This window comes from Manacus vitellinus, unplaced genomic scaffold, assembly GCF_001715985.3.
Source record: "Manacus vitellinus isolate BGI_N305 unplaced genomic scaffold, ASM171598v3 scaffold_16_pilon, whole genome shotgun sequence".
Classification (NCBI taxonomy): Eukaryota; Metazoa; Chordata; class Aves; order Passeriformes; family Pipridae; genus Manacus; species Manacus vitellinus.
In genome coordinates this window covers 40,490-60,974 of record NW_021939189.1, presented here as the reverse complement: position 1 = coordinate 60,974, position 20,485 = coordinate 40,490, and the positions used below count along the sequence as shown (strand labels likewise).

The window sequence follows — 20,485 nt, the reverse complement described above, 5'->3', positions numbered from 1 at the left end:
AGATAGAATGAGACATACATAAACGCGTGTTTGAAATAGCCAACAAAACAATAGCCATGTTTTGTTATGGCTCGCTAAACACTTCAGTCTGCCTTTGTCCTTCAAAAGATGATATGGATTAAGAGCTAGAAAACTTTGACTGGCTGGGTGGTGAATTTCATATAAATCTGTGTAGTTCTTCCTCAGCAAGACAGACGTGTTCAGCTGTAGCAATTTTAATGAGGAGGAAGTGCTGAGTTTTTACAAGTTCACTTCTAGCAGAGTATAAAGAAGGATCTCATTCCAAGTTTTTAATAGTTTATGTTGCCTTGCCAAGAATGTATAGTATATTTTTGAAAGGGCAGGGAACACTCAGTGTATACTGTAGTCTTTTAAGTGCTTTGTAACAATTGTCACTAGTACAAATTCAGAGAGACTGCTTAGTTACTAGCAGATAATAATTTTCCATCTGTATGGACTTGGATGAAGTTTGAAGTAGTGAGAAAGATCTATATTTCAAAATAACTTCTTCCCTTTGAATCCAAAATCATCAGGAGCAAGTCCTGGGCAAACCGGGAGAGAGGAGTTGCACTGTGGTCACTGTCCAAGCTTGAAGGAGCCTCTTCAAGGAGGAGATCCCTCGTGGACTCTTCCTGTCATTGGCCTCAGAGTAAATGCTCGAGGAGGTGCTGATTCTCTGTTAAATTCCTTGCCAAGATTTGCAAAAAAATTCAGGCAAAAATACCTAACACAGCAACAGCACCTAATTTCATGCGGAAATGAAAAATTTAGAAAAGTTTGGATTTCTGAACTGTCTGATGTAACAACAAATGTGCAGTAACTTTGAGTATTTCTTGAAGTTGTTTGGAGTACCTGTCTGCTAGGGAGCATACATCAGAAGCATTAGCAGAGGAATAACTTGTTCTTATTTAGTGGTATTCCACCCTGCTGTCTTGGTTTTTTATTTCACTGTCACTGTTGTTCTCTTGTTACTTAGCAGTTTTTGACTTCAGTTAATGTGCAACAGTCTTGCGAAACAGGAATTATTCTTGCTAGTTGGAGAAAGGGAGGCAGAGTGCAATTAAGTTGCTCAAGATTGTGAAAGACATTGAAATGAAATTTGGAGCTAAAATGAAGATTGTGAATAGAGGGATTCCTGTACTGTGTGTCAACTAGATGCCTCATTCTTGAATAAAATGGCTTCATTAATAAGTGTTGTTTAATACTTCAAGTTTTATGATTTGTATTCTATTTTTGTTTATTTGTTTGTTTGGATTGGTTTGCTTTTTTTTGTTTGTCTCCAAATCACAGTAGTCCAATAGAAAAGCTGTGGCAGTGCAGATAAAAGACTATACTCTGTTCTGTTGTGACATGATAGCTCATGCTCGCAGAAGGGTAAGGGTATGTTTATCTGGAACAGAAGCAACTCGAGAGACCTTCTTTTGTAGTTCTTATCAAGAAGTCAGGGTGGTGCACTATAATATTCTTCATCAGTGTTGTGTGATAGCCTCTTTTCCTATGTGGGGTACTTGTTGGGGTATTGTGGCATTTTCATGATGAAATTAGAACTTAGCAATCTGGCAAAGGCTTTTTCAAGCTTCGTCTTTCACAGTGGAATATTTTAGTTCTCCAAGTGCAACGAGAGTACTGTTGGCTCTTGTTTCCTCATCTGACTTTGTGGGTGATGGTACCATGTGTTTCCACTGTGATAGTAGGAAATATTTTCATTCTGGATTATGTCCTAGCATAGTGTAAGCATTTTAGTGCCCAGATTATGCTGCTTCCAGTAACTGTTTAACTTGCCTGAGCAGTGTGTTTCTTCTAGAATGAGTCAGGATGGAATCTGTCCCTATGGGTTTTTTTCTCATTTTGGGATTTTCTTGTAGAAAATATTCCCTATTTAGTAAGGAAAGGATGATGATTGTTCTATATTGTGGATCTAATCAGTTCAGGATTGAAGTGTACTGTCTGTGTTCTTGTGGTAATCCCCTTTTTTCTGACAGATTGGAAGATGGCTTAGTGTAAACTGATGAAATCATGGAAAGAAATTAATACTTTGTGCTTGTGTAGTAGAGTCTGAAGAGCCTTTCCTATTGATGCTTTTCTGTAAATTACTTTCCCTTCCCCCTCATCCATGCTTTCTCTTAAGGTAGGGAGCACTTCTTTTTTTTTTGACTGGGATGACTTGTCCGTCTTGAAGCAAAAAATAAACCTAAATTGTTTACCGGGGAGCTAGATTTCCTACAAGAAAACTAGTGTTTAAAGAAAAAAAAATCTGGTCTTCATCTTTTTGGGTTTCCCACATTTAGTTTGAAAGTGTTTGGATATCATTGTCTCTCAGAATTTGGCATAGTCATCCGATATTTGCTTCAAGAGGTTTCTTATTTTCAGAGGTGTAGGGTGCCCAGAAGAATGAAAAGGAAGAATTACAGAGGACACCTCTTTCTAGACAGATTAAACACATCTAGAGTTAGTGCTCTGCAAAGCTTATTCTGTGAGTAATCTTGTAAAGCTGGTTCATCAGGGTCTGTAAAGGTGTAGATATCAGTTGCTGTAGGAGCTCTTGTTTGAAGATGCTTAAAATAGTGCAGCTTAAATCTTTTTGTGAAAGAAATGTGATAGTTGCTCTTTTACACAGGATTAGTCTCAAGAGGCTTCTTCATTACAAATCAGATTTTTCAAAAAGGGGATAAATTACACTGATTCTTTTCTCTTATTAACCTGAACTTGGAAGAACTGAGGTAGTTTAGTTAAAATATGTGTCTTATGAGCCTTGGTTAAGAACAGGGCTGTGATAGAGCGCTAGGTATTAGAAAGGTAGTTTGAGAAAAGCAGGATTAGGCTTTCTCACTTACTTTTGTATGGTTCTCAGTGTACCTCAGGTAAGTAAGTCGTGTGCAAAATATCTTATTTAAATCCTGCTTAAGTTATTGTGCAAATTAAACACAGACAGGTTTCCTATGGGTTTTGAAGCTGTAGGGCACTACCTCTCAGAGGATTCTGAGGATGAGGTGGTAGAGCAATCTGTGCCACATAGCCCAGAGGGCCACAGTCCTGGTGGTGTGAACCACTGCTGTGGTTTTATTGCTGCTTTGTTTTATTGTAAATCTCAAGGTAGCAAGAGTTGTAATGTGACTCAGGAGTCCCTCAAAGAAAAAGAAAGGTGGGGATTGTTTTGGGTATTTCTGAGCTCATTCTTTTTTCCCATTCCTTCCCCGCCGCCCCCAGTTTAGGAAAACCTGACTTGTTGGGATGGGATTTCTTTTAGCTTTTAAAGGTATTTCCATTTGCATTCATATTTGAATGTCCAGAGTGTGTTCAGTCCAGCTGCAGTTTTGTGTCTTTCAGCAATTTATTAGCAATTAATTGTATTACCTCAGAAGCATAGGAAATTACTAGAATTTTGTAAATAACAGAAAAAGATAATGTGGTGGATCTTGAACTGTTCACAGACTAGATATGAGACATTCTGTAGTTGTGATATGTGAAAGCTATTTTGCTTTTTGCAGGACGACCTGTGTCTATATTTAATCTATCAGATCACAATGATCCTCTCTTTAATATTTGCTGGTTAGCATTGCATGCTGAAAAAGATCTAAAGATGGAATTAGTTATGTTTAGAAAACATCTGCAGTAATTTTGTCAGTAGCCTGTAATGTAAAGCCAAAGAAGGTGTTCCTCTTGTTGATGATGTCTTCACATTTAGAAGGGAGACAGTCTGAGTATTCTGAATTCTATCTGTTTGGTTTCCTGATATTTAATTTAAACTTATGACTCCTTTCAGAAATATTTTTTTTTATTTTCTAACTTTAGAATGAGGACTTTGTTTTAAATTTTTGAACCATTTATAGTGTTGAAGTACAACTGGATTTCTACGGTTGCAGAGTCAAGAGGCAAATGAGCTCCTTCATAAATGCTTGTATTTGTAAATGTATTTGTGTGTGAGGAGTCCTGATATCTTCACGTATAATCCAAGTCACAGAATTCCAGAAACTGGCATTTGACTGAGTATGACTTACATAATTCCCACCAAAAGTTACCCCTCTAGATCAGGTGAGTGGGTCAGAAGGTCACTAATTGACATAGCAGAACTTATTCTTGTTTGGCATAACAGAGTTCCTCTTTTTATTCCAGATTAATCAAGACTTTTTTCTTTATTTCTTCGTGTTTCCACTTGTAAGTCGGGTCAAGTAATGGTTTTTGGGTTGGTTATTGGGTTTTTTTGCACGTGTGTGGTTTCGTGGTGGATTTCTTTTTGTTTGTTTTCTGCTTTTGTCAGATACAATGCAAGTCCCCTATTGGATTGAATAACCATGAATATTCATAGATAATATTTTATTATCAGTAGTTATAAGTTGAAGTACCTTCTGTTTAACTCTCACCACTTTATCTGGTGCTTTTATCGGCTCCTGTTTGCACTTGAGGAGATATTTCTCTACAGATCTTGTACTGTTTCATTGATGACCTCATGCAGTTGGCAGGGAGTGGCTGTCTGGACTGGAAGTGTCTTGGAATGCACATTCAGAACTGTATTTTTCTGAGAAGTGGGTGGAGAGAGGTAGGGAGAGGACAGTGGTGGAATACCACGATCTTTGCTTCACTTTGCTTTACTTTAGATACTTTTTTAATGACTCACTGGAAATAGTAATGAAAGGCAGGCGAGGAGGAAAGAAACAACTGTACGGAATTCAGTTTGGAGACGGGGGTTTTTCTGTTTGGAGGGTGGTTTCTGAAGGAATATTGTATGTAATGTAAGAAGAGAGCAGCCCCAAATAACCAAAGCAAATAGTTGTCATTAACAGTTCTTGAGTATTGGTACTATGGAGTGCTCCTTAATAACCCTTATTTACAAGAAATTAAGTTAGTCTTAAGGTGTGGTAACTTCATTGATGCTGTAACTTCCAAGCATTTAGGCCTATTTAGTTTCTAATGGAAAGTGATGATGGCAATTAGCTTGAAAGATGGTTTTGAGTATATGATAATTAAGGTCCTCATGACTGTTGGCTTAGTACTCATCTGAAAGCTCTCTAGGACAAATGACAAATCTTTTTGGCAAACATGGTAGTATTCTCATCAGCAAGAGCAGCTAAGGCAATTTTTACAGGTTGTTGGCAGTGTTTGCAAGGGAGGAAAAGGAACCTGGTACTTACTTTTAAGAGGGAGGGCTGAGGGTAAAGATTTAAATGCTAGAGTATTAATACGGTCTTTGGTTCAGCTGATTGTTGCCAGGGAGAGTACGTCAATACGTGGAAAAAATCTGGCCTGTGTTACTCATTAATTCTTTGCTTTTTAGTATCTTTGAACTGTGTGCATAATAAGAATGTTCTGGGACCTTTTAGCTGTGGGCAGTGCTTGTTTTTTTAGCTCTCCATTTGAGAGATTGTGACTCTTCCTGTACAAACCTTACTGAAAGACATTTAAATAGGCACCTACTTTTCTAGAAGAGAACACTCCTGATGTGATAAATTTATTTACTTGGTTGTTATTACCTCTCTGAGAGATCTTTAATCTTCTGAGGTGATTCCTTGATTTGTTCAGAGTTGATAGAATAAGTTATTCTAAAGAGAAGTTTTTGTTGGGGATTTTTCCGCATGTGTCTAACGTCCTTGCTCAGGTGAACCGGATGAAGAGCTGAGGCTGTCTCCCAAGTTTTCTCTTTTCGTGCTCTATGAGAATGTCTGCTAAGTCTGCAATTGTAACTGAACTAAAGAGGTTTGAGATAGCGTCTACATATGAACGATCTGCTGGAGCATGAGATTCCTCTTCTTTCAATAAAATGAGTAGTATGATTTGTCCAAAAAATACCTGTGATGTTGTCAATACTGAGCGGTGAAAAAACCTTTAAGCCATAGCTTTGTACGTTCTTTCTGATGGCTTATGCAGACCCTGTTGGGGAGGGGGAAAGAAGGTGCTGCCCTTTCCCTCTGGCCATTTTTCCCTCTGCTATGATGCTGCAATGGCCATGCATCTTTTCCTTGGCAAATGTGTGGGGAATTGCGGTAGAAGGGCTAAATGAATGTGAACGGAAGTGTCTGGATGTGAAGGCACCACAGGCAACAGGTGGAATGACCTGTCTTTAAAAAATGCCCAGATTAGCAGCTGGTCATCCAGACCCCAACTTGTTTGTGTTCAGCACAGTGAACAAATACTGGTAAGTCATGGACTTGGTACAAGGCAGAGATAATCATCACTGTTTGTTACCAAGTGGTATGAAAAGGCCTATCTGTAACCTGTAAGTTCTGCATGTGGCTTCTGACTGAGGAAGTGCCCAGGAGATGTGAGGAGAACTTGCTGACTGGTATCTCTCGCCTTCCATGTCAGGGCAACAGGTCCTGGACCTCCTGATGCTTGTTGTTGGGCCGGGTGTAATGGCCCACTGCTAGATTGACAGCATGAACATCCTTTTCCTGCTTGACTGATTGCAGGACAGACTTCTTGGGCACCAAATGCTTTCTGGTGCTTTTGAGTATAAGATTGAGTGAAACCTGGGGTTTTTTTTCCAGTTTTTATGTCAAATACAATCAGCTTCCCCCTTCTGCATGGTCTGCCATATTTTGCTATGCTGTTGATACAAGGGTGTAACTGCATTTCATGCTTATCTGCCACATTACAGGTTCAATAGATACTGGCTTTAGACCTAGTTGAAGACAAGAGCATTTCTATTCTGGGGAAGGTGACAAATATTTAAATTTTGAGTTGATATTGAAACTAAGAATGCTGCTTTTCATAGAGAACTAGAGAATTATAAACCAGTGAACAGTCAGAATGTGTTTTAGGAAACAGATCTTGCTCAATAGAATATTTCAAATTACAGTCCTGATAGTTTTATGGTAATTACTGGTGTAATTTTAATAGTTTAGGAGGTACCTCACTTAATATGTTATACTGATATCAGCAAAGCCCTGTGCGTTTACAGGTGTGATTTCAGGTTTATCTGCTTTGGAAGACTGTAAGTGACTGATCTTGAACACAATGTCTCTTGGTGGTGATCATGTTTCCCAGGATGTTGATTGTTACACCACTGTGAAAGCCTTCCTGTGCTCCTCTTCCCCCCCCCACCCCAGCCCCTCCCCAGGATTTGAATATGATCTTGGAAGAGTGGAATTCTAAATAAGTATTGTTGGTGCCTTCCTTTAGATTGGACACCTGCTGTCTGGAATGTGCTGGTGTCCTTTAGTCTCCTTTTGTGAGCTTTGTTTCTGTAGGATGAGTTCTCAGGCAAAAGATAATATTTGAAATCCTGTGTGTCAGTGCAGGGTACTAGCAAGATGCAGTAAAGACATTGATGTGTTATGCAAATACTGACCCTGAGGGTGAACAAACCTGGTGGGGAGTTAGGGAAAGGGACACAGTTTTCTTTCTGGACATATTGTTGTTCTGAGTGGAATGCTAGGTATTCTGAAAGTCTTTGCGTGACATAATTTGTCATTTTTGTAATATGAATTGAATGGCAGGTTAGCATTGCTCACTGGCTGGTTTCCAACTTCTGACTGGTGGTTATTCTGTGATTGCTGAAACTCCATTTGACAGAGAGTTCTGACCTCTTCTTGCCTGTTTTCTGCCATCTACCAGATTCTTGACAAATTTTCCAGTTGCAGCAGCCACATGAAGAAGATGTTATCACAACTTATTACTTGAGAAAGATTATATCATTTACTGTATGTCAGAAATCCTGTGAAACAATTACTTTCCACCTAAATATAAGTCCTTTTCAACACAGGGACAGGTTCATTATGTTATAAGTCCTTGTTTTTCAAAATGAAGTTGTCCTGGAATTGTGAAACTAGCTAATTAACTGCCAAAAACCGAAGCATGTAAATATTTTTGGGTCTTTACTGCTGCAGTTTTATGTGTCGACTTTGGCAGATGAAGAGTAAATTTTCCATTTATTTTCTTATGGACAAAACTTTTGCATCAGCATTATGATATTTGACATAAAGGTATCCAGTGTTGATTTTCTTGATGCTCCAGGCATTTTGGAAGTGCAAAAAGATTACCACGTTTCAAATTGTACCCACAGTGTGAGTATGTACATGGAAGTCACATCTTGAAGATTTGTTTGAAGAACGTGATTTTTGGCAAATAGCCTGCCTCTTTCACGCTTATGAGAAGAAAATATGTAACGCAGTCTGACTGTGTAAGTAGAGCACAGGTTTAGGCAGGCTTGTTTTTCTAATTAAAATACACTGGTGCAGTATACAGACAGTGTTACAGAGACTGGAGGCTGACAAGTCATATGAACCTGGAAAGAGAATCAAGCTTTATGCTCCTCCTGCCCACTTCTAGACCTCGATCAGAAGGAAACAGCATATTCACCCTTCTTGAAGAAGCAGACAACAACAACCACCTTCTGAAATGTAGTTGATAGGGCGACACTAGAAGCAACCAAGAAGTGTTGTGGCACTGATATGCTTACAAAGAGAAGACAAACGATCCTGTGTGATGATCAAGAACTTTGTGGCCAGTGCTCTCAAACTAGGGGCTCGGAAGTTTATGCGAAGGTTCTGTTTGCAGCTTTCCTGCTAATGAAATCGGTGAGGTGTGCAGTAAGCAGAATGTGATGTGGTCCTGTGGACAACTAACAGCACTGGTACCAGACCCTGATACTAGTGGTACTGGCTATCCTTCAGCATGATGTGTCGGGGTTACATACTTTATCTTCTTGGGGTTCTTAATTGCTAGAAGCACGGAAAGGGCATGTCTTTGAGGCCAGCACTGTGAAAGTGACCACAGGGTGCGGATGCAGATGGTTGGGCTACAGTGTCATCTTAGAGTTGAAAAATGTCACTGGGTAGGTCTGTGTGAAAAAGGAAAAACCATTCTAGAATAATGGAAGGTTAAAAATTTTATTTCTGACCCTGCAGATAATTCGTTTTTCCTGGAAATTACTGCTACTTAGTAATGACCAAGAAGTGAGCTTGCTTTGTTGGTTGGTGAAGATCACTATTTTCCAACTGTTAAAGCCTTCTGTGTTTTCTGTGCTGTGCTGTTTTCTTTTTGTGCCGGGACATACTGCGTGGTAGTCCTGTCATGTTATAAGCACTGTTCCTTAGAGGTTTTGTCCATTTTTTTTGTCTGCTCTACTATTTTTGTTTATTATATTGGATACTCTTGTAACGAATTCCAGAGAAATGGATTGCTAGTTCTGCTTCCTCAAGCTTATCTGTAATCAGTCTGAGAGGAAGAGAATGACGTTTTCTTTCTTTTCCACGTCGTTTCCATTGTCTTAGGGTTTGCCACAGTTGACAGTTTCACAGGTGTAAGAGCAAAATGTGTGCCCTGTGATCAAATGTTAAGTTTTTGCTGTGTCTAAACTCCAGTTCTGGTTGAAATTTGCCTGTAATACTGTTGAAACATAGAACACGTTTGTGTAACTTGTCACAACACTCAATAATGCTGTATTGGGGGAGAATAAAAACGTTGGTAGCTGAGATAACTGATGTTACTTTTTTCCAGTCCTTGGTAATGGAGCAAGTTTCCTTTAAAAGTTTGAAGATAGCATGAATTGAGAGACTAGCTGCCTGACAATACCTCATGTTACATTTTTATTATCATCTCTTCTCAAGGAAGGCCTAGCTTTAAAATTGATAATGAGGGTAGTAGCTTCATGTAGGTATTCAAGAATCTTTTTTTAGGAGAGGCGTTTTGTAGCAGTAGGACTAACAGATTGGAAAGGTGCAATTAATACTTTATTTGAGCTAGCTTCAGTAAAATTGTAGAATCCAGTGTTACCTATGCTGTCATGTGATGAAACTTGATTGAGGAATTCATTCTGGGTTAAACACTACCTTTTCTGTGCTAGTGAGAGGGAGGGAGTGTAGTGGAAACTGCTGAAGTAGCAGAAAGAATTCCAGGTTTCTCTGAAAAGCTTATCAGTGGCATATTGTTCTAATGCCTAATGTCTAAAGGGAGTAGAGGTTGTTGCCCATCAACCAGGTTCCCCCCTCATTGAGAAATACATTCCTCTTGCTCACCTGGAAATTCCACATTTATTTCTGCCTTTTAACAATGACAGGTGTTAATTTTAATACAAGTATGTGGGCTTTTAAATATGAAAGGTACTGGATAATGTTTTCTGCAAACATAGCTTTGTCCTCTGTCCTGGCAAATGGTTAAGCAGTGCTACACCAAAGGGGAGCGTTATTGTATGTAAATTGCTCTAGTTTTGTACTTATATTAACACCCATTTAGGAACCTGTTGAAACAGATATGAGTACATTGAAACAACTTATGTTCTAATTATGGGCTGTTTATCTTATCAAAATGCTTAAACAGAACTCACTGTCTCTGTGTCCTTCTGTAAGGCATTAATTTAATGGTTTGGTCACATGTCACTTCTACTTCCATTTGAGGCCTTCTAGTCTGAACAAAGTGGGTGGTGGGTTTTTTTTTTGTTTGTTTTCCCAGTAAGGTAGTTGGGAAGGTACTATGAAAGCTGTTAATATGATTAAGACTCTTCCAGGGTTTGAGTAGCTCTGTGTCCTCTTAGGAGTCTTTGGTTATAATGGTCTGTGATATGCCAGTGACAGTGTCTTTCTCTATCACGTATTCAGTTGCTTATCTGCATTTTTCTAGCACTTCATGTTCAAAAGCAACTAAGTTTTTTGAGAGGAAAGCAGCAAAACCTGGGAAAATAGTAGTTTTCAGAAGAATGAGGGTTTTTTGTAGCTTATATAGAGAATTTGGCCAGGTGTTCCCAGAACCTTTTTCTTCCTAATAAACGCTACTCCTTCTTGCTTTTTTTGGGTCCTGCTCTGGGTTGCAAGCTGCTTTTCTTGGGCTCACGCTGCAGTCCATAGTGTAATCATGTCTCCTTTGGGATTTAAAGTGCTTTGTTTTCAAGCAGGATTGTTTACTTGCCTGTGTTTCAGATCAGTCCCAGTGATGTGGGCTTATCATCCCCATGAGCCAAATTATTAACTTCATTTATGTTACACTGTCAGCTCTGTTTTATAGTACGGACTGTTGCCGTTCTTGGCCACTATTGTCTTGAAAGCCGCTTTTCTGTGATCTTAACTGATCCAAGGCTCATCTGCCCTGTAAGAGCTTTAGAGTTCAGCTGCAAGTGAGGCATCATCTAAGTAAAACGCTTTAGAAAGCGGTCTGTGGTTGTGCAGCTCCCTTTTTTACAGAACACAGCAGCCAGGGAGCAGGTCATCTTTAGAAGAAACTGTAGCTGAGCTTGCAGTATACAGCCTCCAATAGCTTGTACAGAAGAAATACCAATGTGCGCCTCTGTTTTGAGGACAGTGATTTCTCAAATTATTTGCTGTATTCTTTATTTTTGTCATGAGGATCCGTGACACCATAAATGAGATGGAAGGCAAGAAGATAAAGGAAAATGAGTTGTTATGAGGAGAGGAATACCTGTTCCATTTTTTTTCCGTTTTTGAAATGTATAATAGAGTGGGAGAAAATACATAGAAAGATAGACTTGATGACAACATCAGCAAACTGAAAGAGTGTAGGTTTAGATTAGATATTAGGAAAAAAATTCTTTACTGTGAGGGGGGTTAGGCACTGGAACAGGTTGCCTAGAGAAGCCCCATCCCTGGAAGTGTTCAAGGCGAGGCTGGGTGGAGCTCTGAGTAATCTAGTCTAAGGGAAGGTATCCCTGCCTGTGGTAGGGGGTGGAATGAGATGAACTTTAAGGTCCTGTCCTGTCCAAACCGTTCTTTGATTCTGTGAACGCTGTAGGGCTTCTCTGTGACATCAGTTAAAAGAGCTTGAGTAAGTGGCACAAAGTCATAAAATAACTAGGAAATACTTAATGAGAGTAAAGAAATGCTTGTGAGATAAACCTGTACTCATGAGGAAGGTTTAAGTTAGTTAAAAGGACAAGATGGCTGCTATGTCTAGACCAGTACCAACTAAATCATGGGCTGGAGGAGAAACATGAAGATGAGATTGTGTCTTAATTACTTTTGAAACTCTGGCTGATGGACTCCGTACTTCTCATTAATATTTTGTTTGAAGTGTTATTGACTAGCATTTTAATGACACAGATTCTGTGGTAGTGTTATATCCATTTTCAACCCTTATTGTTAAATGAATAGTATGCTTGAGTATGACAGCAGTAGCAGCATGAAGCTTGTTTAGCATGGGGTTGTGTTCACAAATTGGAAATACACTCGTGTGACCAGCTTTGTTGTTCTTGCACTTCCAGATGGATGGAGGCCTGTTTGAATGAGGAGCTGCCTGCCACAACAGAGCTGGAAGAAGGATTGAGAAATGGAGTCTACCTGGCCAAACTTGGAAACTTTTTCTCCCCTAAGGTGGTTTCTGTGAAAAAAATCTATGATAGGGAACAGACTAGATATAAGGTGAGTGGTATTGACCATGGATACTTCTTTAGACAGACATCTAAAACAGGAATATGTACACATGGAGGTAGTATGAGAAAATAAGCAGAAAGTTAGTTTATATTAGTCTTACCTTAAAAACTCTGCTTTCACTCTAGAATAATGATTAAGTGAGGGACTAGGCGGACTCTTAGCTTTGTATCTAAACTTGCACTTAGGTGAAATAATTTGTCGTAAACAGTCAATATAAGTGTGTATAGAAGACTTTTGACTTCTGTAAAAGTGCTGTTTTCACCATCAGTCTTAATGAACCTCCTTGCTGTTCTTGGCAGCTGTGATATTTTGTTTCTTACTGCTCTTCCTCTTGTTTCTGCCTGTTTTTATTTCAGGCAACCGGTCTCCACTTCCGACACACAGATAATGTAATCCAGTGGCTGAATGCCATGTCTGAGATTGGTCTCCCCAAGGTAACTTCTATGTTGTACATGCAAATAAATAAATAATCTCAGAAAAGCTTTGTGTTCTGTGGAAGCATTTGCTGTTGTACAAAAATCAGCACACTGAATCTAGTTAATTCTAGATTTATGTCCCTGTAGAAACTCTCTCCTAAAACTTGCTGGAAGATTTCATTCTGCTATGTGTGTGAGAACAATTAGGAGTAAAATAATTAATCCTTCTGTACTGTATTCTTATTATTACTAATCTTGCATGACATCTGCATTACATTGTTCTTGCCTTGCATTCTTTTGAACAGTATCTGAGCTACAGTTTGATTGTGGAAGTTTTTTTAGAAATCTATGCTAAAAATAGGAGCACAACAGAAAATACTATATTCTTCATTTTTTCAGATTTCCCTGTGAAATTTTCATATCAGGTTGAAATGTTCCTGGTGTAGCTTGATCAAATATGAATTGTTGGCTTGACTAGAGAAATGGCTAGATAAACTTCCCTGAGATAATAAACACAGTTACCTGAAAATATATATGGGACTGTGGTAGTGTTGGGCTTATAGCCAAGGTTTTTCGTAAACCATGTTATGCTTAATCTCACCAAAACCAGCATTGCGCAGTTTAATCTGGTGTATGTTTTCTTTGCATATGTGCTTGAAAATTAAACACTTCATTTTTGGCAAAGTTTCTTAAATAACTTGTGATTAACTGGTTGAGCCTTCATGGGATTTATGACGATCTTACAGAAACGCATTTGGGATTAGGAAATACTGAAATATGCTGTTAGGGTGGTTAGGTGAAAATAAACGAGGAGGAGTTAGAGAGATGTTAAGTGCCAGGTATGAGGTAAGAGTATCAGATGTAAGTGGATTTTGGGTTGAAATAAATGTGTGAGAAGATGTTAAAGAAACTGTGCTGGGGTCCAGTACATTTACAAAAATTACCATTGCTTTAAGTATTTTCTCATGCAGAAGAGCCAGGGAACTGATGCTGTGGAATTGAGGGTCCTCCAGTTGCTCTTGTCTTTACAGAAAGAGCAATGCTATTTTGTGCTCATAGGCAACAGCAAGGAACCTTCCAATAGCTAGAAAATAATGTATCTTTTCAGTACTTCTGAATTAATTGTGACTTCCAGTATTAACCCCTTTTGTTAAACTTTGAAGACGTTTGTGTTTGACACCGTCTGAAAGCTTTTGGGTCCAGGTAACTGAAAATGTAGTATGCAGAGCACCTCAGTGCTGGTCTGCGTTTCCCTTTGAAACTATCTCTTCTCTTGCTTTTCAATCCCATTTAATCCAAACAATCTCTTTTCTGCTGTAATTATTTTTTTCATCTCTTGTCTTTCACCAAAGTCACGACCCAGTATCTTGATGCACACACAGAAGAAAGGGTCTACCTATTCACATGTGTAGAACTTGGCAGGAAAAGGGGAGCTCTGTTTTGGGTGTGGGTGTTAGAAACAAAAGGCAGGATTGGCACTTCAGGTAGGAGAAACATTGGTCCAGGGCAGAGAAGCTTGAAGAGTTTTGTTTCGTGGGCTGTTTCATTACTGTAGTGCAGAAGAATTGGACTGATATGATTTGGCTATGTAGAGTGAATATCATTCAGGCTGCTAACCTTGTTTTGTCTTTAGATATTCTACCCAGAAACTACAGATATCTATGATCGCAAGAACATGCCACGCTGTATCTATTGTATTCATGCACTCAGGTAAGGCATACCTTACCAGACAGAAAATCTGATTGCTTCTGAAATCTTTCTGCAAAGCTGAAAGGTGAGAGGAGAGAGAGCTGAACTGAAGGCTAGATGAAGGCAAATTTTCTAACAGAACAATATTGCCAGGTGAGAGCAAAGATCCATGAAGCCAGTATTTTGTCTTGGGCAGTGGCCAAATGAGATGCCGAAGAAAAAAGAATCAGTCAAGTATGTTGTGACTTCTGCCTTTCCATTCCAGTTCTCACCCTCTCACCCTCTCAATTAGAGCTAGACATTCTTTAACCAAGAAGATAGTGAGGCACTGGCACAGGTTGCCAGAGAAGCTGTGGCTGCCTCGTCCCTGAAAGTGTTCAAGGCCAGGTTGGATGGAGTTTGGAGCAACCTGGGATAGTGGAAGGTGTCCCTGCCCATGGCAGGGGGCTGGGTTGGAATTAGATGATCTCTAAGGTCCCTTGCAACCCAAGCCTTTATGTGATTCTGTGATCGTGCTGAGCTGGCATGACAGGCAAAAATTAGAGGAGTTGCTTCACTTTTCTCAGTCCCATCTGTACTTAGCTGTATGGATTCATCCCTTCTTTGTAACAGTTACGTTTCTTGTGAGGCCTAGGTGAATACATTAACCTCATTTTAATAAACCAGATCAGCTTAGTGAATACTTCCCCCTTACTCGCTATTGATGAGACCACACCTGCAATCCTGTGTCCAGTTCTGGGCTCCCCAGCATAAGAGGGACAGGAGCATGCTGCAGAGAGTTGAAAGAAGGATCGCCTTCAGGAAAGGCTGGGAGAGTTGGGACTATTCAGTGTAGATAACAGATGGGGCCGTGGCAATCTCAGCAATGTGTGCAGCTATCTGAAGGGAGGATGCAAAGATGTGAAGCCAGGCTCTTCTCGATGATGTCCCATGACATGACAAGAGGCAGCTGGCACAATCTGAACCACAGAAGAGTTCCTCTCAACATCAGGAAACACTTTGTTTACTGTGAGGGTGACCAAGGAGGGGCACAAATTGCCCTGGAATGTTTGGGGGTCTCCACCGCTGGCAATACTCAAAAGCCATCTGGACATGATCCTGGGGAACTTGATCCAACATGACCTGGTTTGAAAAGGGAGCTCAAACAAGACAAACTTGAGAGTGCCTTTCTGGCCTCAACCATTCTGTAATTCCCTGAAGACTTCAGAGTGGTGGGCCAGTTATGTTCAGCTGAGGGGGGAAGAGGGGAGTCAGCTCACCCACTTGATGATTACCAGCTGTTACATTGGCTTACTTGTCCTTGAATCTGTTCTAAAGTTGTATCATTGTCAGAACCACACAGAAATATTACTAGTTCTAATTATTTGCTTATTTTCTTTTCTAGCCTGTACCTTTTCAAACTGGGTCTTGCCCCCCAGATTCAGGATTTATATGGCAAGGTAGACTTCACAGGTAAAAAAAACAAACAAAAAACCCCCAACACTCCTGTGCTGCCTTTATCTCATACCCTACTAGATCAGTTGTTGAACTGATTGTTACTGTTGATACCCTAAATGCAAATTAAATTAAACATTAATGGCTATGAGGACTTCTAGTAATTTAGGAAGAAGGTTTGATTTGGATGCTTCTGAACCAGGCAGCTATAGCCATCAGTTCACTAATCACTACTTTTGCAAATGACAATGTCGTAACTTTTTTTGTTGTGACAATGTCACTGTTGTAAGATGCTTAAGCCTTGCATCCATCCTCTTGGGAGTTTTCAGTTTTGAACTTGGTAAGCAGTTCTGACCTCCTGTGACAGTTTAAACTAGAGGTGCCATCAGCTGAAGAAGCATTTGCCAGCTGATCGGCTGCAGGAGATGCCAGCACAAAGTGTCATGTTCACATGCCTCTTCAAGGTTTCACTTCCTTAATTTTTGCAAAAGTGTCAAATTCTGTGTCTTGCATTAGTGACGTTCTTGCCTGAGGGCACGCATCAGATTTAAAAGGTATATAAACTTTATTTCCTAGCGTATCTTGGTACCCTCCATTCACTTTTCTCACTGTAGTCTCTCTGTGGGGAAAAAGAAAATCCTAAACTACTGCCTGTGCATTTTCCTGCTGGCAACCACAGCTGAGGTACCTCAGAATGGAGTCTGTTTCCAGCTCCTCATGAGAGTCTTGTGTTGTTTTCTAGTGAGAAAGACTACAGAATATTCCCATATGAGTCTCTGGGAAAAAAATGTAGATTTTAGGAAAGTGTGCAAAGTGTCTTACTAGTTTTCATTTATTTGTTTCACTTACTGAATGATATTCAAAGTATTATTTAAATGGTAATTGCAGTCTGTTGTAGTTATCTTAATTTTTTTTAGCAGCAAATAGTATAGCAGTGCTAATGTATTTAAGCCTGTGTAACACTGTTTTAATGTATATTTCAGAGGAGGAAATCAGTAATATGAGACTTGAACTGGAGAAGTATGGTATTCAGATGCCTGCCTTCAGCAAGATTGGAGGAATTCTAGCAAATGAGCTTTCTGTGGATGAAGCAGCATGTAAGGAAAAATAGTGTTTTGTTTGATTATTCAAATCAGCAGATCAATTAAGTGTTGGTTTTAATGCTCCCTGTTTCAAGTCTAGTACAGTCCTTTTGATAGGCCTTTTGGAAGACCGGGAAGATCTTTTTGTTCTTTCTCTTCTGTATTTTTTTTTCTTCTTTCTGAAACATGATTCAACTACTTAAAGTATCATAACTAGAAAGCAGGCTGTTGTTTTTTTTCTGGAACACAAAGCCATGATGAAATGAGAGGTACTTTGTTAATTCTTTTGCTTTCCAATTAGTTTCCAGATAATTCTTCTGCTCTTTTCAAATAAGTTCTCAATTTTTAACAAAGCTGATTTGTTTGGTACTAACTGGTAGACTGTGACTTGTTTTTCAGTACATGCTGCTGTCATTGCCATTAATGAAGCAATTGACCGTCAGGTTCCAGCTGACACTCTTATGGCAATGAAGAACCCTAATGCCATGCTAATAAATCTCGATGATCAACTGGAATCCACTTACCAAGACACACTCTACAGAGCAAAGCAAGACAAGATGGAGAATGCTAAAAATAGGGTAGCTCAGTTCTTCTTTCAAGCCGTCTATTTGCATGCATTGCTATTTTGTATTGCAGTGTAAAATAGGGGGAATTCACAGAATGTGTGTTACGGTCCTGTATGTATAGTGTTAGGTGGACTTACTCCTGGTGGTATTCTAGTATGTTCCCCAGTAACCTGTCTTCTTATTATAGGAGACAGGCAGCAGTTGACTGTGTTAGTTTGTTTAGCTGTCTGAAATATGGGCCACATAGATACGGATTTCATTTAATCCTTTTTATGCTGGGGATGCATCCCTCTGTTTTCACACAGTATAGATGTGTTTTCCTAACAAAGAAATGAGCAAAATTGACTGATGCTCTTGGAAGTGAACCATGTTGTTTTAGAACACTGTATAATGCAAGCCTAGCTCTGTATACTGCTTTCCATGTTCTGGAGCTCTACTGTGTGTTCATATAGAGGCATAACATTGAAATAAGGTGTTTCTGGGCTGTTTGTATCGGAGTTTGACTATAGTTACTTTAGATGTGTTTACATATAGGGCTTTTTTTTGGAAGCGTAGAGGTAGCCTGTCTGTGACCTATCACAAGCTCTATATAGGTAAATAGTTTTCCTCCCTGACTTTTTCAATTAGAATATCTGTGAGGGCAATGGGAGCTGTAGAAGCGCTGATTAGTTTTTATTTCATCTTCAGATTGCCTCAGAAAGTTCAGATAGAGAGAGAGATGTGTATGAAGAACTTCTGACTCAAGCTGAGATTCAGGGAAACATCAATAAAGTGAACAGTAGGTATCACGTTAAAGTAATAGTCTTAATTAAAATAGTACTTCAAAACTATATCTGTGCTCCTCTTTTTCTGTAATGCTGACCAAATTTAAAGGCAGCTCCCCTGTTTTTGTGAGATACTTAGTTTTTTTTTTGGTTGGTTGGTTGGTTGTGTGGTTGTTTTTGGTTTTGTTTTTTTTGGGGGGGAGGGAGGGTGTTTTTATTTTTGTTTGTTTTTACTCATTATTAGTACATAGTTGTAAGTTTAATTTACTCTGATTTCTGTTACCCTTCCTTTTGGAAATGGGTCGTCCATGTTGCTGGCCCCTCCAGTTCTTCATCTTGAATAATGCATGCTATTTCCAACCATCAGACCGTTTTTCAAGTCCTGCTTCGTAATTGACTCTGGAAGTCTTCCATTTGATACCTAGCTTGCTATCTTATCAAGTCTAAGGGTATTTCTTTCTGAGCAGTAGGTTACATAAACCACGGGACTTCCTCATTTCACGTTTCTCTCAAAACTCTTTTACTGTTGCTAGCACATGCAGCCTTATCAAAGATTGACCTAGCTTTGGAACGAGGAGATGCATTAGCACTGTATGAAGCTTTGGCAACACCAGCCCTGGGACTCCGAGGATTGCTACGAGAAAATTATGACTGGTATTTCAAGCAGTTTTTGAGTGATAGGCAACAGAAACAGGAGGTATGGAAAAGTGTAGATTACCCTGATTTGTTAAGTTTTTGCCTGCCTCTGCCTTTCACTGTACCACTGTGTACTAATCACTTGCTATATACCTGCATTGCAGTTTAGTGTTGGTTAGAAAAAATTAGTGCTGAGAGATGGAAGCATTCAGTAAGCATATCTCCATTTAGGTTTTATGTCTGCATGTGAAAGGCCAATATAATGTTTGTATGTGTGTGTATATATAACTAAAATACTTTGACCAAACCTTAAAATACTAACTTGTGTGTGTATACAACTGTTATAATTAAGGTGTGTCCTCCCTCATTTTACTATTGTCAGTGTCCAAATAATGTGGATGTTTGTGTTTTGTAAACACCTATCAGATAAGCATAAGCTACTTTCACTGTGGAGAATATGACCATACACCACTTGTAGGCGTGGCGCTTAGGGGACACGATTTAGTGGTGGACTTGGCAGTGTTAGGTGTACAGTTGGACTCAATGATTTTAGGGGTCTTTTCCAACCTAAATGATTTCATGATTCTGCCCAAGTTATTCAAACCCTCTTGCTCCCTGGTGACTCCGTCTCACGTTCTTTTTGTACTTGTGTGGTACCATATAATCCAGGAAGCGTGTATGTGTAAGCCAAAGCTGCGTGTTGTCCATTTTGATGTCTTGCTAACTCTTTAGTTGCTCAGAGGTAAAACGGAATTTTAGTTAACAGGTCTCTTCATGGCAAACTACACAAATTTCACATCAGCATGCAGCTCATGTATGGGGAGTCTTTTCCCACAAAGTTATGACCTTTGTTTTAAATATTTTATAATTTTGGAAGCTGGGTCTTGCTTTTAATTGTTATGTTCATGAGACTGCACTTCTAATATAAGAGGGGTCAGGTTGTACACATGGGGTCTTTGAGCATCTTAATTGAGAATCTGGAGAGTAATTTCTGGCTTCCTTACATATGTGGCATTCTTTGTTTGCAGAAGCTATATTGCATTAGAATATTTTAAGTTAAAGCAGAGTATTTTTATTGAGGTATTTGAAGTGAATAAGGTGACATCATTTCAACCTCATGGTTTATATTTCTTTTTTCTTTAGGCTGGCCTTACAGGTCCTCTGCAGAAGGAAGAGTTGCAGTTGGGAGTGGATGCTGCTAACAGGGCAGCACAACAGTACCAGCAAAGTGAGGATCAGCAGGAATTATTGCAGCAAAGTGACCATGGGTGTGATCAAAAGAATGAGACAGCACAGTATTTGGGTCTATTATGAGTGGTCAATACAAATGTTCTTTAAGTACTTTACAGCTGCTAAGAACATTAGAGAGATGGTTGCCCTAATGATTTGTAGTATCTTTTATCCAGCTGTTACAATGTGGCTGGAGATAACAGCATATAATTTGAAATATAAGAAACATGGAATTTTTGCTTCCACCTTAAATAACCGCTTTTTAGAGAATGCTTGCATGAATTTTTGTGCTGCGGATCAGTGAAGAAAATCTGGATTGCTCCAAGAGGTGTGAAAGCTAGATTATGTGCTGAC

At 39.3% G+C, this 20,485-nt stretch overlaps 1 protein-coding gene across 1 annotated transcript in view; it reads left to right on the top strand.

Moving 5' to 3' along the window:
* Positions 1 to 20,485, top strand: part of IQGAP1 (IQ motif containing GTPase activating protein 1) — a 53,843-nt gene that overhangs the window by 3,435 nt on the left and 29,923 nt on the right. The window contains exons 3-11 of the mRNA XM_018069559.2: positions 12,146 to 12,302; positions 12,671 to 12,748; positions 14,364 to 14,440; positions 15,804 to 15,871; positions 16,837 to 16,950; positions 17,335 to 17,513; positions 18,189 to 18,279; positions 18,799 to 18,962; positions 20,045 to 20,129. Of these exons, the coding sequence (XP_017925048.1) occupies positions 12,146 to 12,302; positions 12,671 to 12,748; positions 14,364 to 14,440; positions 15,804 to 15,871; positions 16,837 to 16,950; positions 17,335 to 17,513; positions 18,189 to 18,279; positions 18,799 to 18,962; positions 20,045 to 20,129 (1,013 nt within the window). The remainder of the gene's footprint in view (positions 1 to 12,145; positions 12,303 to 12,670; positions 12,749 to 14,363; positions 14,441 to 15,803; positions 15,872 to 16,836; positions 16,951 to 17,334; positions 17,514 to 18,188; positions 18,280 to 18,798; positions 18,963 to 20,044; positions 20,130 to 20,485) is intronic.